The 18,090-nt window shown below is 44.3% G+C and overlaps 1 protein-coding gene across 1 annotated transcript in view; it reads left to right on the plus strand.

Annotated features, from left to right (window-relative positions):
- The first annotated feature begins 9,221 nt into the window (after positions 1-9,221).
- The window catches only part of LOC311033868 (nitric oxide-associated protein 1-like), a 39,040-nt gene continuing 30,171 nt past the window's right edge, over positions 9,222-18,090 (plus strand). Inside the window, exons 1-2 of the mRNA XM_084041566.1 lie at positions 9,222-9,386; positions 10,707-10,836. Of these exons, the coding sequence (XP_083897692.1) occupies positions 10,726-10,836 (111 nt within the window). The 5' untranslated portion in view covers positions 9,222-9,386; positions 10,707-10,725. The remainder of the gene's footprint in view (positions 9,387-10,706; positions 10,837-18,090) is intronic.

Raw genomic sequence — 18,090 nt, forward strand, 5'->3', positions numbered from 1 at the left:
CAGATCGCGGGAATTGTTTGGGTGGGAAGTGGCTTGTGAAAGAAATATTGATTTGTTGATTTGTTCGTTTATTTCTTTTGTTTGTTAGGGAAAGAGATAGAGACAGAAGTCTATTTAAAGCCTGGAGTGTATTATTTATTTACCATGTGATTTGTCAAAGATTGATTTTGTGGCTTAATTATATAAAGTAATTCAGTTAACACATCGGGTGCCAAACGCGGTCTGAACCGTGTGTTTACCTAGTGGCGGTTCCGAAGCTTCGTGCCGTTCACGGTCTGAACCGTGATTTCGGTGTTTTTCTTTTTTTTTTCGTTTTTCTCCGCGCGGGCGGCGCTAGAGCAGCTCTGGGAGCTCCCATTGTAATCCTGCGAAGGAAGTGCCAGATCGCTCACCGGAAACACTTTTTTTCCCCCCATCCGCTTCCTGTCTATTTCCTACTTTGAAACGCCTATATCTCCGAATCTGTTTCCTGTGGTGAAAACCGGTCATGCGCGATGCGCGATGCGCGATTCCCCCCCCGTTGTAACTCGCCAGGGTAATGTTATGGTTCCAGCCTGTAGCCAGGCTCATGGCAGAACATGAATCGATGCTTTTTTTTGCGTGGATTTGCTCGTCGCGCACGCGGAAGGTTTAAACAGCAAAGCGCAGTCAATGGGGAGAATGCTGGCACCCACGGTAAGTTGTTATGAAAAAATGCTGGCACCCGATGTGTTAAAAACCTGCTGATCCTGTTGTTTTTCCTTAGTTAATGGTTATCCTTTCAAAGTAAAAGGCCAATTGTTACAGGTTTAGCTAACTTTTATGCTTGAAATCTTGAATTATGAAATCAAAACGGATACAGGTCCTAAACCATGAGGGCACCTCAATGTTAGATTCACAGTTTCTTCCCAAATGTTAAAATAATATATAATACAAAATAAATGTGTGCTTTGGAAAATGGTTTGAAGTATTTGTATGCTTTGAACATACTGGGTAGATCATTATCAGACCTAAACTTCAATTTCTTGTTTATCCCCAAAATGTCGAATGATGAATTTTGTAGCGATTTGTATCATTAGTAGAAATATTGGGCCTTACATGTCATTTGAAATTGATTCGGCCCCTCATTTATAACATATGTGTCCCTTTTATGCCCATATATGGAGATCTCTGTATCTGTCAGTCCATGTACCTTTCATACCCATATATGGAGATTGGAGATCCCTGATGTCATCAGTATATACCCATATATTGTCATGCCCATATACGGGCATATAAGTTAGATCGGCAGTTCTGGACAACTGGATATCCATAATGCCTATATATGGACATCTCGGGGGCGTGGCAGCTAAAATTAACATCAAATATCTAAATACTAAATACAAGCAACTTAAAAACTGTCTGGGGTTTTCACAAAAGACAGAGTAGACGGTAAAATGACCCAAAACATGTTTGAAAGTGAAATATCTATTTGTCACAGTAACTGTATTTTTATCTATAGGCCATAGAACAACATACTGACAGACATTTTAGAACAAAAAAAAAACCCTGACTACGTTTTACATGAATAAAAAGAAACAAAATCAATTAAGACAGACATAAAAATGGTCAGGCTTTCTGAGAGGCTGTTTCTGTGTTTCTCTTTGGCATTTTTTTTTCTTTTTGTCCTCCTCAGGACCCCTTTTATAACAGCCATTGGCACCTGTTGAGGTCCAATTCTAGGCAAAAAAAAAACGGTTCTCCCTCCGTTTGGAGCCCGGTCCCCGCCGCCCCGGTGCAGGGAGATCACCCATACAGCGCGCAGGGACCCCCTCCCCTTTCATTACATTAAAACGGGTAGACCAGGGTGTTTTCTACAAATGTCTTCTAAATCAGTAGTTCTCACTGTTTCGTGCCAAGGACCCCCCAAAATGATATGTATTTGGCTGCAGACCCCCCATCTCAGTTTTTTTGGGTGCCAGGGACCCCTCCAGAAGAGAGGGGTTGGGTTAAAAAAATACTTTCAAGATTTTTCATTTTTTCCCCTCTAAAATAGCAGATGTACAAGCTTGCAGTGCAACACGAAGTGACGCGCTGTGAGCTTGTAGATCTGCTACTTTTGTAGATCTGCTTTTTGGTAGATTTTTGTAGATCTTGTAGATCTGCTATTTTTCAATAGCCAACGCTAAAATATAAAATTACACGGGTGCTTTCCAGGTTTCAGTGGTTAATTAAATGAAAACAGGTACAACAGAGTTAAAGAGGTTAATTTGGTATGTCAGTTATCTCCATATATAGAGTTATATAGAGGAGAGATTATACTTTATAGCATCAGTCCAGTGGTGGAAAAATTACTCAAATATTTTACTTAAGTAAAAGTATCAATATTGCAATGTGGAAGTACTTTGTTACAAGTACAGTTTTGACACTGACTCCCAAAGTCTGGACTTTTTGTTGTGATCACCAAAACTCTGTCTTAGATTAAAGGAAAAATGTGTATGTAAAAATATTACAAGACTGACATATAAATGTCATTTACATGGTGGCTACCAATATAAAAAGGTGTGCGTGAGTGCGTGTCTGTCTGTCTGTCTGTCTGTCTGTCTGTCTGTCTGTCTGTGTTACCCTTGAAATCTGTACTGGCTTTGACTAAAAGGTCAAAGTGTTCCCTGCGGAGCTTTGCAGCTGAAAATTCTCACAAAGAGAATGGAACGCTCCGCCATTCAAACTGTCACCCGGTCAACCGTCTGACCGTTTTTTATACCATGTGCGGATGAGTCACTTCACAGGATTCCATCTGCAGTTAAAGAATGCCCCTATCCCAGGGCACGTGCGCACATGAAAGGGGGTTTTCAGCCCCTTGCTGCCCTTTTTACCCGTCTGTAAAAAGTGCCCTCTCCCTCTCCAGACCATGCATGCAGCGTTTACCTCGGTGAAAGAAATGCACAATGCCGCCTTTCCATGGCCGTACCTGAAGGCAGCGTTCAAGAGAATTGCCTTTTCAAAACTATCCTGAACTTGAATGCAGCATATCATGTTGAAATAATCGCCCGTTCTGTTGAAACCCATGCATGCCCTATCTCCGGTAAAGGCTTGATTATATCACTTGAGCGTGTCTGCGCCCCGAACTTAGACGATCTACACAAGCTGACGTACAGAGAGAGATGTATTTGAGAGAGAGACAGACAGGAGAAGGATGTCTAATGGAATACAACCACCTGACATAAGTCTAATCATTGTGTGTATTCCTTTATATATATATATTATAAGTGATCATGGTACAAAGTTTCATTACAAACAGAGCAAATACCTTTAAACACATTTGTGGGAACAATACTGCTATTTGTGCGCAATTTCAATCTGCTGCTATTCGTCCCCAAAGTGAATACAACACATTGAACACATTGCTGCCACTCGATTCTAAAATACTTTGAACCACTTTGTCTCCGTTTCTCTCAATGTTCTATTCCAGTGGTTTTCAACCTTTTTCATGCCAAGGACCCCTAAATTTATATGCATTTGGTGGGACCCCCCCCCCCCCATCTGAAAATGTTGTGCCAGGGACCCCCAGAAGCAAAGATTTGAGTTAAAATATTCGCTTTAAAAATATTTATATATTCAAAGATATGCATTTTTCAAAAATAGCAGATCTACAAGCTCACAGCGCGGCACTCGGTGCCGCGCTGTGAGCTTGTATATCTGCTATTTTTGAATAGCCAAAGCTAAGTGGTTAAAAATGATAGTGACGCTATGTTAACTACTTTTGCTAGGGACCCCCTGGTACCCCCTCAAGGACCACTGGTGGTCCCCGGACCACTGGTTGAGAACCACTGATGGTATTCTATTGGGATGAAATGATTCGGTCTTTCTGCGTTTTATTAGTACTTTTTCAAAAGGTTCAAATCATATTTAATAAAGCTTTGTTTCTTTGTTCTATGAAAAGCATTTTTTTTTTACTTTTGATACTGAAGTACCTTAAAGGGCAAGACCACTTTGGTAGAGGTTTGGGTTGTGTAGTTACCTTGCCATGATGTAACTCCAAAGGTAGTCTGGGAGGCATTGCCTCGGAGTTTGGACGGCGGGGGCGCGGCCACTGCGTTGTGATTCAAATCAACAGCCAATGAAGAAAAGGGGGCGGGATCCACATGCAGTGGGTGTTGCATCTAAATAGGATCGACGGGAAGCAATTTCCCCTTGAGAAATTTCGGCCGCCATTGTTGTGTACTGCTGTTTGCCTCTCGTCGGACTTTTTAGACGAGTTGCACAGCTCTCAGACCGGTAAGAGGCGTGTCCGCTCAGATTCAGAGCGTAAATAACATCCCGCCCACAAATCCCAGGGCTCTGGCCCAGAAGTTCCTCGCCGAGCCGGCGAAAACTTCTGGGAACTCAGATTACTCCAAAGGTGGGCAAGAAATCAAAAATAATTGCTCCATTGATTAGAAATTGATCATTCAAAATATGCTCCTCATTGACTTACATTGTACGGTAAAACAGCTCTCAAAGTCACTCTTTTAGCACAAAAACGAACGCAAACAAAGTTGATTCAGACAATATAGAACATCACCAAACCCAGTACTGTTTTTTTTTTTTAAATAAAAATGTCAACTTCCTGTTGATTTTGCCATTTTTAATAAGTATAAAACCCGGACTGGATCGGCGGATCCGGATCCAGATCTTCAAATAGTAAAATTTGATTTCGCTATGAGCTTCTCTCTCTCTTCAATCTATTCCGTTTCCATGTCTCTCTCTATTCACTGGCCCCGTATTATCGCTGCTTGCAGCTATATTTTAGGTTTATTTTTGTTTTAATGTTAAAGCTCTTCTTTTGGTCTCCAGGAGCCCGTTTCCCTTCAGCTATAATGTGGGAATAAAGGACTTGTTTTGGGAGGCGAGAGTCAGGCATGCGGATAACACACACACACACACACACGCACACACGCACACACACACACACACACACACACACACACACACACACACACACACACAGTACACACACACACACACACACACACACACACACACACACACACACACACACACACACACACACACACACACACACACACAGTACACACACACACACACACACACACACACACACACACACACACACACACACACACACACACACACACACACACACACACACACAGTACACACACACACACACACACACACACACACACACACACACACACACACACACACACACACACACACACACACACACACACACACGTTGCAACCACACACACACACACACACACACACACACACACACACACACACACACACACACACACACACACACACGCAGTCTCTCACCATACTTCCATATATGGACCACTTGGTTCAGCGCTCCGTACTCCACGCTCCAGTAGCCAACCAGCTCTGAGTGGGCGGTTCTGAGATGAATCTTCTCATTGGTCAGCTTGATGAAGGAGGCGTTCTTCTCTGGTGCGGAACTCATAGAAGGTTCCTTGTTGCAGCTGGGACCCGGTTGAGAAGCACACCCGAGACTGTCGCTAAGCAGAGAATACAAAGGACAGAATACTTAAAAAAAAAAATCATTTTGCCTTTATTGATGGCATGTGTATTGTGTTATTCTCACCCTGAATAAGTTAAACATCTATTTTGGAAATGGCATTATGTCAAATAACTTCAGAGTGGGACTCTTTTATCCTTTAATTAGGAACAGCATGCTTCATTATTAAAGTCAAATGGACAGCAAGCAAACCATCATTTGATGTAATTAACATATTAAATACTAGTTTTTAATATTATGTTCTCATATTTCTATTTTATGTTCATTTCTATGGTGGTCAAAGTTGTGATACAGCCATTTGATTTATGGACTGAATAAAAACACAACATATATTAAAGTAGAGTGAAACCCTAACAGAATAAAACCCTTAAATTAAAGCCTAATTGCATAAAATGATACCAATTGTAGGCCTACAAGCGTGTTTTAATCAATACAGACCTACCTGATTAATAATTAAAACAGTTATTAATTTAAAGGCTAATTGCATCACTGCAGGGATTTTAAACGTGTCACCTGACTTCCGCATTGCAAAATAAATCATTCTACAACAGTGGCGTGCACAGACATTTTGAGGGGCAGGTGCTCAAGTAAATTATACTTTTTTTTTGTTGACTTGGTCTGCTCTTTTTTCCCTCTACACATATACCTCTTTGCCAAAAAATAGCCGATCTACAAGCCCACAACGCCTCGCAGCGCAAGGCGTTGTGGGCTTGTAGATCTGCTGTTTTTTGCTAAAGTTCTCCTCAGAAAAGGGATGCTAGGTTTCGAGTGGTTATGGTAAAAAGAAAAATCATATCACATAAAGAATCGGCGGACCCCCTGTAGTAACTCTGAGGACCCCCTAGGGGTCCCGGACCCCCTGTTGAAGACCCCTGCTGTAAACTGAAAAAAACAACAACTTTTTTTTCCTTTTTTTTCAAAAGGGCACTTCTGGTCAAGAGGGCAAAGGGCAGGTGCTCTAGCACCACCTAGAGTCTATCTGTGCACGTCCCTGTTCTACAACATACTGCAGCGAAGAGAAAAATATAACAGTTTGTATGTTCACATGATGAAGGATTATTCTGCTATATACTCGGGTCTCCAGCAGCCTAAAACAGTTGTAGAGAGATCTTCCAGGTAACTCATTAATACCATGTTTCCCATAGTGACTGGACTCTGTCAATTTTAAACTAATATTCTTCCTATGTGCTGCTGTATCACTGCACCATGTGAACTCTGCATGTCCTCCATGTCCAAAGGTCTGTGTTCATACTATCTGACACAGACACACACAGATAGTCTAACACAATTATCTTTTATATGTGTCTGCTTTGTTACACTGAATGTGTAGCTGTAATGGTTCATTATAAGCTACTATAATGCACAACCAAGAAGTGGTGTAAAGTAACTAAGTACATTTACTCAAGTACTGTACTACACAATTTTGAGGTACTTTTACTTTACTGGAGTATTTCCAATTTTCAGTACTTTTACTTCTACTCATTACATCTCAGAGGCAAATATTGTATTTTTCCTCCAGTACAATTATTTGAATACTTTAGTTGCTAGTTACTTTGTAGATTTTAATTATTATTACAAAACATGCATTAACCACTTCAGCCCTATTTAATGTTTGGCTATTTGAAAATATTTTAATAAATGTTATACTTATGCGCATAGTGGTGGAATGAACTTCCCACTGATGTCAGGACAGCAGAGTCACTGCCCATCTTTCGCCGCAGGCTGAAAACCCACCTCTTCAGGAAACACTACCCTTCCTCTTTGCCTGGCCTACTTGTTGTTAACTAGTTGTACGAATGCTTGTTTTATTGTTGAATTGTTTATTGGATCTTGTTTAGTCAATACAATTATTTGTTTTTAGCTCCTGCTCATTTGACTACTATGTCTCATCTGTTTAAGGAAATAGGTAGCTGATATATTGCACTTTTACCTTAGCGCTAGGTATGCTCTTGGTTGCTTGTTATTGCAGAAAATGCACTTATAACCTCTGGTGATTAGTAGCTTTCGTTCCCTACCTTTGTTGATTGCACTTATTGTAAGTCGCTTTGGATAAAAGCGTCTGCTAAATGACTGTAATGTAATGTAATGTAATAGACATTCTGCACAATGAGTATTTTTTTTACTTTCGGTACTTTTAAGTATATGTTGATACTTTTGTACTTTTACTCAAGTACATTTTAATTAACTGACTTTCACTTGTTACAGAGTATTTCTACATTGCAGTATTGATACTTTTACTTAAGAAATGTAGTACTTTTTCCACCACTGCAACCAAGCCATGCCAATATGTTCAGCTAATAGTTGATTGACATGGAATGCAGAACTCCAGCAAGTTATAGAATAAAGCATGAATCAATAGAAGTCTGTGTTGATGGTGGAGTTTGAAGACATAGTAATCAGTTTATATAGTGTTAGTTAGCAGTGCAGCACATATTTCAGCTACTATAATGCAAACTCTAAAACATTACTTTTATAATAATAATACACATTTAGTAAAACTCACCAGCACGTTGCCTGTTGTTTTTGCACAAAAACTCTCCACTATCCTGGCTGTTCTAACACACGTGTTTCTTAGTGAGAACATTGTGGTCAAATAATAATAATAATAATACTAATACTACAATAAAAAGAAGCCGAGGAACACTGTCTGTCTGTCTGTCTGTCTGTCTGTCTGTCTGTCTGTCTGTCTGTCTGTCTGTCTGTCTCTCTGACAAGCAGTCAAATGAACTTGGGAAAGAAAAAAACAAAACAAATCTAAACCGTTACGTCAGTCAAACGTAGCCCTGAAACCCTGAAATATGTCATATCATGACAGTCATGGATGAACTTCAACCTGGTCTTTACACTTTCTCCCCTTTTGACCCGTACATCTACATAAACGTTCATATTTCAAATATAAAGTGCTGACCCCATGGCCACAAATGTTACAGTTATGTATGGCTTCTTAGAAGTACCCGTATTTTCCATATTATTCAATGAAAAGCATTTTAATCCGATTGGTGGCCATTTTCTTCATTCCGCTTTCAACGACGCGACCCTATCGGTTGGGAGGTGTATTGCACTCTGATACACTATAACTCTATGAGAAAATGGCCACCGATCGGATTAAAAGACCTTTTATTGAACAATACGGACGATACAGGTACTTCTAAGAACCCGTACATAATTATAACATCCGTGGCCATGAGGTAATTCCTTTAAAGTTGAAATTTGAACGTTTATGTAGATGTACGGACTGTAAATTGAAAAATTGAAAAACTTGCAAGCTGGCCCTTGGATGTTTTCATATTTTCTAATTTGGCCCCCTTTGGAAAAAGTTTGGACACCACTGTTTTACAGTTTATGAAAAATATTCATTTCAGATTGTATTATTGTTATATTAACGATGGAAGTCATTCCTGTTTTTGTTAATACAATAAAATAAACGTTCTTCCTTCAAAAACGTGTGGGAAAAAAAAACAACCTCACGTTAGCCTTACGTCATTACGTTGTCAACCCTCAACACGTCATATCCGACCAGGAAACAAGATGGCGGCCCCCTGCAGCGCGTGTGTTTGTTGACATTCTTCTCAATGTTTAACTCAGACAGATTAATCTGTCTGAGTTACACAGTGTTAATTTAAGATGTACTCTTTATTATAAACATTATGTTCACTTTAATACGAGCTCCGCTTGTGGAGCAGCTCTCCTCACTGAGACGCTGTGTGTCTGCCTGGTCTCTGACCCACACACACAGCACACAGCCTCCCCGGCCTCCTGCCTCTGTCCCCGGGCACACTGTCCTACATTAGGCCGCTCTGGGAGGAGGCTGGAGGAGGAGGACCGGGGGCTCCAGGAGGTGCTACACCACCGTCCGCAGAGCTGTGGACAAGAACAGGAGGTACTGTGTGGGCAATGAACCCAAACATGAGGATATCTACAAGCTCCCTGGCTTCTGTGCTGCTTCTCACTGTTCTTGTGGATTTCACCTTGTGTTGTTTACATCAGTGGTTCTCAACATATTTTTTTTTTTTTTTGGGGGGGGGGGGTCCTTTTTTGGGGGGGGGGGGGGGTCCCCTCATGATGTTGGGGGGTCCCCAGATGACAGTGAAGTGACAATTTAAGGACTTTTAAGACCGTTTTAATACCTAAAAAAAGCAACGACAAAAGTAATCAATAAACTAGTATAAAACATTGGCCAAATTGACAAATAATATAAGAAAGAGACAAAAATTGTGAGAATAGCCGATCTACAAGCTCTGTGAGCTCGTAGATCGGCTGTTTGCACAATATTTATCTGTGGAACGGAGTCAAAGAAAATGGGGGGTCCCCAGTTCAAATATGTTTATTTTGGGGGGTCGTGGCCTGAAAAGGTTGAGAACCATTGATTTACATCATGGATTCTACCGTAAGTCAGGGCTGCCAACATTGTACTGTCAGAATCCAGGAGATTTTGGGGGGGTGTGGCCACTAGCCAGCCCCCAAAAAGCACCCTCACACAACCCACACACCAATACATAACATTGCATTGTCAACATTGCAAAATAATCATTTTACACTTTCACTGGAAAGGGTTTACAACAAAGCTTACAGTGTTTGTTATTAACTGTTCCACAGAAGTAACAGACTCTGACTGCATTACAATGATCAACAGTAACAAAATATTTAGACTGTAAGAATCAAGGAGTTATTTTTGTTGGCAGAAAACTAAACGTTTTAACAGAGTAGAAGATGTTATTTCATGTGTTTTGGTGACTGAAGCAATAAGACCCATCTTTAATAATAACCATTCATTACTTAAAAGTTAACATCTCTGTATGATGGCATACAAGTCCAGGAGAAATGACAATCCAGGATATTGTCAGGAGACGTGGTTGAAATCCAGGAGACTCCTGTCCTGCAGGATACAGGAGTGTTGGAAGCCCTGCCGTAAATTCTGCGTCAGTCTGTGCCGTTTCTTTGTGTACATAATCTTCTGTCACACTGTCTAGCCACCCTTGTTTTTTCCCCACTCAGTTCTATTATATTCTTTCTTTCCTTTAGACAGTAGTAGCAGTAGACGGTAGTACTCTGTAGTCGCGTTAATCCATGCTTGCTTGTTGTGTTTTGAATGGAGGGAGAAAGCAAAGCCTCCCTCCAGGTCACATTGAGACGCATTCATCGTAATGGAGACACACTTTTGAAAGTAATAGTGATGCTGAGTTGAGGTCATGTCTTGCAGCCCTAACAGCTACACCTCCATGGTGGACCCACAGAGAGAGGAGCAGTTTGTGTTCCTGGACTATGTGGAGGAGGAGGAACATCTGGCTCGACCCAACCCCACCCCCACCATGGCCCCCCAACCAGGACAGGTGGGAAAAGTGTGTTTATCTGAGAAGTCAAGTCATCTTTTATTCATATTTAACCCATTGAGACCTGAAGCCGATTCTACATGTCTCCTAAATCTCAACAGTTTTCTGAAAAACGTATGTTTCTATATATCAGTGGTGCTCAATCTTTTTCATGTCAAGGACCACCCAAAATTATATATATATTTGGCCACGGACCCCCATCAAAATATTTTGTTCCAGGGACCCCCCCAGAAGCAAAGATTTGAGTTAAAAATGTTCGCTTTAAAAATATATATATATTCAAAGATTTGCACACATTTTCACGATTTTTCAAAAATAGCAGATCTACAAGCTCGTAGCGTGGCACTCGGTGCCGCGCTATGAGCTTGTAGATCTGCTATTTTTGAATAGCCCAAAGTGTAAAATAATGCTTTTTAGCTCAAATCTAAAAATGACACAGATCCAGGTCTTAATGGGTTAAAAACAACAGCCGTTAACCTAAAGTGCTGTCCAATCAAGGATGACCAGCAGCAACATGACAGCCATATGTGAGGGGTGGGACCGTAGGACCTGGGAGCTCAAAGCAGGCGGCAGCAACAGCCTTTATATGGCAAGAGAAGCTCTCGTGAGAGCAGAGAGAGTCGCGTTTGTTCTCGCTCGTCGTGTGGGTGTGTTGCTCTGAGGTAGCGTCTCACCGGTGGCTAACACCGTGCAGCCAAACTTTACTACAGAGGTATGTTACAAAATGCATTTCGGGTTATGTTTTATTTGATGTTCTGAGAGTTGTTTTAGTACTTGAAGCCATTACTTGAAGCCATTACTTATTGAATGTTACTGCACTTTTAGAATCTCTGGTGGTGCTGTGCAACAGACTTGTGTGGGAGCCTGAAACCACACATGTGTAGTAGCAGAGTCTGAGGTAGGAGTTAACTTATATAGTCATGGTGGTTGAAAGCAACCAGAGGTTCATGTATATAATGGACTGTATTGCATTCAGCCAGCATGGTGATTTATGACTAAAACTTATATTGTTTTGTGATGTTTAAATAATATGATTTTCTGTATTATATTGTAGAGTGCCAGACAGACCCTGGTCAGCCCATGTTCCTGTCGTTTGGGGGTACAGGTGGCTCAGGCCTATAGGTAGGAAGATGGGCTTGCCAGTATATTGTATGTATTTTATGTATTGATGATGGTGCTCAGGGAGTAATTATATGTTTGTATATTGTAGGCTAACTGGTGACACGGGATCATGGTCAGCAGGCAGCCGCTGCTCTTTTCCTCCATTTAGTATATTTTATTAGTTGCTATGCTCAAGTGCCTCCTTTTTGTTTATTTTATTAGTTGCTATACTCAAGTGCCTCCCTGGTTATTAAGCCTTTTAGAAGAGTCCTCACTTACTGTATCTTAACGTCAATGACCGTTCATGTCCCTTCCCCACTTTGTAGTGTGCAGTGTTTTAACCGAGTGTTCCATTTCATTAGTGTGTGCGCATTATAAGTCGCAGTGTCTAACTATTTGCAGTGTTGATGATTCTATAGTTTTATCAGTGTGCCGTGTTATTATCATTAAAGTGTTATTATTGCTCCCCGGTCAACAAGCGTATTGGTACAGACACATGGTGTCACTCTATCTGCTGCTATTGAATAAAATGGTCGAATGATTGTACACACGAAGGCCTCTGTCCGTCTTGTCCAACTTGTGTGGGGATATTATTTGGTCACAACAGTAACAGAGTAAATGCATAGTTTGTTCAGGGTCTCTCCCCTTTAAAGAGAGTGGCGTAGTCACTTTGAGTTATCCAAAAGTATTATCAGTGTCCATCTGGTCACATTTGGCGTAAGTCGGCAGCGGACACAGAGGCTTTTTGTGTTTGGTTATTTTGAGGCACTGAGATTGTAGAGCAACAGGTTAGGGTTGGAGGAAAAGAGCAGTGGTTGTCCAGGAGGACATCAAGAGGACATCCACCGCCCTCTAGCTGCAATACCATCCGGGTGCATTCACGGTGGACATTTCTGGTGTTATTCACCTCTACCCAGGTTATTGACATTGTGGCTGTGAAAGAGAAAAGCTCAGTAAAATGTCTGAATCTGATGACCAAATAAGGGCTTTGACTGAACTTGTTAAGCAGCTGCAGGCAGAAAATAATAGGCTCAAAGACGGGGGCAATGAGACAGTCAATGTAGAGGCCCCTGAGCCATCTAGCCATGTAGCTGCTAATGGTCTCAGCAATAATATAGCACCGGAGCGGGTATATGTTTATGCACCAAGAGAGAGGAAATGTCCACGCTTTTCAGGAGTTATGGTTCAGGATGGTTTAACTGTAGAGGATTGGGTGGAGGAGGCGCGAAAGTCATTGTCTGTGCGGCAAACATCCCCAGCTGAACAGGCAGCGTTCCTCTGTGATCTCTTAGACGGGGAGGCTAAAAGGGAAGTTAAATTTGGCTCTTCAGCTGATAGAGCCAACCCTGACTCAATTTTCACTATATTGCTTGACAATTTTGGTTGTGATCAAACATATGTGACGCTACAGAGACAGTTCTTTCAACGTCGGCAACAGGACAATGAGTCCATACGTGAATTTTCTCATGCTTTATTACATTTGATGGAGCTGCTTAAATGCAAAGACCCACGTGGTGTTTCACACCCAGAATTGGTCATTCGTGACACTTTCATTGAAAATGTACGTGATGCTAAATTACAGCGAGAATTGGCTCACCGGGTGCGGCAACACCCGACCCAGTCATTTACAGAGGTACGAAATGCAGCCATCAAATGGGAAAAGCGAGGGCCCCCTACTAGTACACATAGAGCAAGAGCCTATTCTTTTGACTCCCATGCCTCAGGAGTTGGTCAAGACGAGGTTGATACTAATGCCATTTCTGCTAGGCCCAGTGATGAGTTGGGGGAATTGAAGGAGTGTTTACGTAAACAGCAGGTCCAACTTGACGCCATTCTTAAACATCTAGGCCCCGCTTCCTCTGTCCCTAACTATGTTAATCCCCAGGACTTCCCCAATGGCAATAGACCGAAACCATACAAGTTCCAGCCTGATGGTAAACCAATATGCATGCGGTGCAACAGAGCAGGTCATATTGCAAGGTTTTGTCGGGTTGACACTAGTGGGCTCCCAGGTGGGGTGGAGTCAAGGGGACAGGGCCAAAGGGCGGGGGTAAGGTTGAATGCCGTTGAGCAGCAGGAAAACTAGCGCCCTCTGTTGTTGGGAACCCGGCATCAGGAGGGGGTTTTATGGGTTCAAAACAGGCAAGTTTAGCATCAAGGCTAATTGGACGTTGCCCAGTGGTTAAGATTATCATAGGGGGGGTGGTGGTGCCGTCCTTGCTTGATACAGGGTCAATGGTAACTACCGTAACACAGGCCTTCTTTGAAAAACATCTTAAACCCCAAACTAATGAACAGCTGAAATCTTGTAACTGGCTTCACTTAACAGCAGCCAATGGATTGGACATCCCATACTTGGGATATGTGGAGATGGATGTTGAAGTCCTGGGCACAGTCCTCCTACAGATGGGTATCCTGGTGGTAAAAGACCCTCCTGACCCAGTTTCCATGCGTCGAAAAACTGCTGTGCCTGGCCTGCTGGGAATGAACATTATCAGTGGTTGCTATTCTGTATTATTCAGGGAACATGGTAACAACCTCTTCTCTTCTCCTCTAGTCCAACAAGCTGGGAAGGAATGGGTGCGTGCATTGTCAGAGTGCCAACAACTGGAACGCCTCCTACAGACTGGCTGTGTGGGGGAAGCGGTGGCACTGCCAGGTCCGGCACTCCGTATACCAGCAGGCTCACTAAAGTTCGTCCAGGCCACCTGTAACCAAGGCCCCGGTCCGGCACTGGACAGTGTAATGCTGGAGCCCCTGCCCTATGGAAAAGGCCACCTCCCTGTAAATCTGCTGATTTCCAGTGCCCTCCTTGCTGTTTCCAGGGGGACTGTCAACATCCCCATTGTTAATGTTGGAGAGGAAGACCAGTGGCTGAAACCAAAAACAGTGCTGGGGTCACTACATCTTGCCGATCTACATTACCCATCCCAGTCAGTGCACGCAGAGGAGCAGTTTGAGGACCCGGATAAGCAGGTAGTATTCATTCAGTCCATGTCAGCCCAGCCCCGTCCCCCGTCTTCGTCCCCCCCTCCCCCCCTCCCTGGTCTGAACGAGCTGAAGTGGCCTGACCTGCCCCCTGCTGATGTACAGGCAGCAAAGACATTGTTAATTAAGTACCAAGACGCATTCAGCCTCGCTGACGGGGAGTTGGGCTGCACCAATTTAATCCACCACAACATTCCAGTGATGGACGATGCCCCTGTACGCCAGCGGTACCGCCGCCTCCCCCCCTCTCAGTTCTCACTGGTCAAGGCCCATATACAAGACCTACTACAACGGGACATTGTGAGAGTGAGCTGCAGCCCCTACTCCTCCCCCATCGTGGTGGTCCAGAAAAAGTGTGGGGATATACGGCTGTGTGTCGACTACAGACAACTCAACGCCAAGACGAGAAAAGACGCCTACCCTTTGCCACGCATCGAGGAGTCGTTGGACGCCCTCACAGGGGCCAGATGGTTCTCGACTCTCGACTTGGCAAGCGGTTACAACCAAGTACCAATGGCAGAGACAGACAAAGAGAAGACGGCTTTCTGTACCCCGTTTGGCCTCTTCGAATTCAACAGAATGCCATTTGGACTTTGCAACGCACCGGGCACCTTCCAACGCCTGATGGAGCGCATCTTTGGAGACCAGAGCTTCCAATCACTACTGCTATACTTGGATGACATCGTCATCTTCTCCACGACCTTCAGTCAACACCTGCAGCGGTTGGAGATGGTGCTGAGCCGACTCCAGCAGCACAACCTGAAACTGAAGATGTCCAAATGCCACTTCTTTCAGCGGGAGGTGAAATATCTGGGCCATGTCATTTCCTCTGTCGGGGTGGCCACCGACCCCGAGAAGACCAGGGCGGTAGCAGAGTGGAAACGTCCATCAACCGTGACCGAGCTCCGTTCATTCCTAGGATTCTGCTCCTACTATAGACGTTTCGTGCAAGGATTTGCCAAGCATGCTGCCCCACTCCACCGGCTGGTCGGAGAGTTGGAAGGAGGCCCCAAGAAACCACGGTCAAGGGTCAGTGTCAAGTTGGAAGGACATTGGAGTGAACCCTGTGAACAGGCATTCCAGACACTGAAGAACATGTTGGTCACTGCCCCGGTCCTGGGCTATGCCGATTTCACACAGCCCTTTATCCTGGAAACTGATGCCAGTCACCAGGGCCTTGGTGCGGTACTCTCCCAGGAACAGGATGGCGCACGCAGGCCAATCGCTTTTGCCAGTCGGGGACTAAAGCCAACAGAAAGAAACATGTCCAACTACAGCTCCATGAAATTGGAATTCCTCGCCTTGAAGTGGGCCGTCACCGAAAAGTTCCGAGAATACCTCCTAGGGACGACCTTTACTGTATATACAGATAACAATCCCCTGAGCTATCTCCAGACGGCTAAATTGGCAGCTGTAGAACAGCGGTGGGCATCCCAGTTGGCCAGTTTCAACTTTGACATTAAGTACCGCCCCGGCAGAGCTAATGGCAACGCTGACGCCCTTTCCCGCCAACCAAACACCACAGTGCCCCAGTCCCTCCCGGCCATTGTGCCTGGCTTCTCCGTCCCCCCACAGGTGGCCAATAACCCTATAAAGTGCCCGGTGGGGCAACCACAGCTTTCTGTCAGTACCAGTGCCGTGGATGCAGCTCCAGTGCGGGAGAGGGCTGACCTGCAGGCCCTACAAGCCACTGACCCAGTGATCAAACCATTCCTTACCTACTGGAGGAGAGGGCGCCCCCCAAACAAAGTAGAACGTTCAAGGGAAGCTGACCAGGTCCTGGAGCTCGCTCGGCAGTGGAGGAGAATAAGAGAGAAGGACAGTGTGCTGTACCGAGAAGTACAGATCCCCCCAGGTCGAACGGCAGTGCACCAGCTGCTATTACCAAAAGCACTACAAACTGAGGTACTGACCAGTCTACACGACAACCATGGTCACCAAGGGGCAGAGAGGACAACAGCCCTTGTCCGGGAGCGGTGTTACTGGCCCAACATGCGCTCAGACATTGACCAGTGGTGTAAGGAATGTGAACGCTGTGTTATTGCCAAGGCAGTACGGCCATCAGTCAGAACCTTTATGGGACACCTAATGGCCTCCAAACCGTTAGAAGTGCTAGCCATTGACTTTACCACGTTGGAGAGAGCCAGTGATGGGAGAGAACACATCTTGGTCGTGACCGACGTCTTCTCGAAATTCACTCAAGCATATCCCACGTCAGATCAAAAGGCCCACACAGTAGTTAAAATTCTGACCGAGAAGTGGTTCTACACCTACGGGGTCCCTAAACGGATCCACTCGGACCAAGGCCGGAGCTTTGAAGGAGAACTACTCAAACGCCTCTGCCAGCTTTATGGCATAGCAAAAACTAGGACGACCCCTTACCACCCAGAGGGAAACGGACAATGTGAGAGGTTTAACCGCACACTTCACGACCTGTTGCGCTCCCTCCCAGGGGAGAAGAAGCGAAAGTGGCCCCAAATGCTCCCACAGTTGCTGTTTGCCTATAATACCACAGTCCACCAGTCAACTGCTCACTCACCATACGAATTGATGTTTGGCCAGAAGCCCCAGTTGCCCGTTGACCTACTGCTGGGACGAGCTGATGAAGAGCCAGTGTCTTCCACACCAGATGATTGGGTGAAAGAACACCAAGATCATCTGGCCACTGTGTATGTGGCGGCCCGAAAACATCTGGATGCGGCCGCTACAGCCAGGGAACGGCGTCAGCCCCCTACAACCACATCTATTCTTCCAGTCGGCACCCTAGTCTATCGGAGGAACCATGGACCAGGACGAAGAAAAATTCAAGACGTATGGGAATCAACAGTGTACCAGGTGGTGGAATGCCTCGACAATGTGGGTACAGTATACAAGATCCAGTCCCGTAATAACCCAGAACAGCAGAAGAATGTTCATCGCTCACAAATAAGGCCGATCACAGAGAAAGGAGCCCTGACGTCGGAACCACTGGCAGTGCCCCCCCCACCCAGCCAAATGGACGACAGTCTGCCTCTAAGAGGCGAAAGTGATGAGGAGGATAGCAATGACAGTTTTTCATCAGGTTTCGTGACCCTTCCAAATATCCCCCCTCAAAACCATTCAGGGCATGTGGAGACGAACCAGAGTACCGAATGGGACCCAGACACCCCGCCCCCAGACACTGGT

The sequence above is a fragment of the Gymnoscopelus microlampas genome (assembly GCF_963454915.1).
Source record: "Gymnoscopelus microlampas genome assembly, chromosome: 18".
In the NCBI taxonomy this organism is placed as follows: domain Eukaryota; kingdom Metazoa; phylum Chordata; class Actinopteri; order Myctophiformes; family Myctophidae; genus Gymnoscopelus; species Gymnoscopelus microlampas.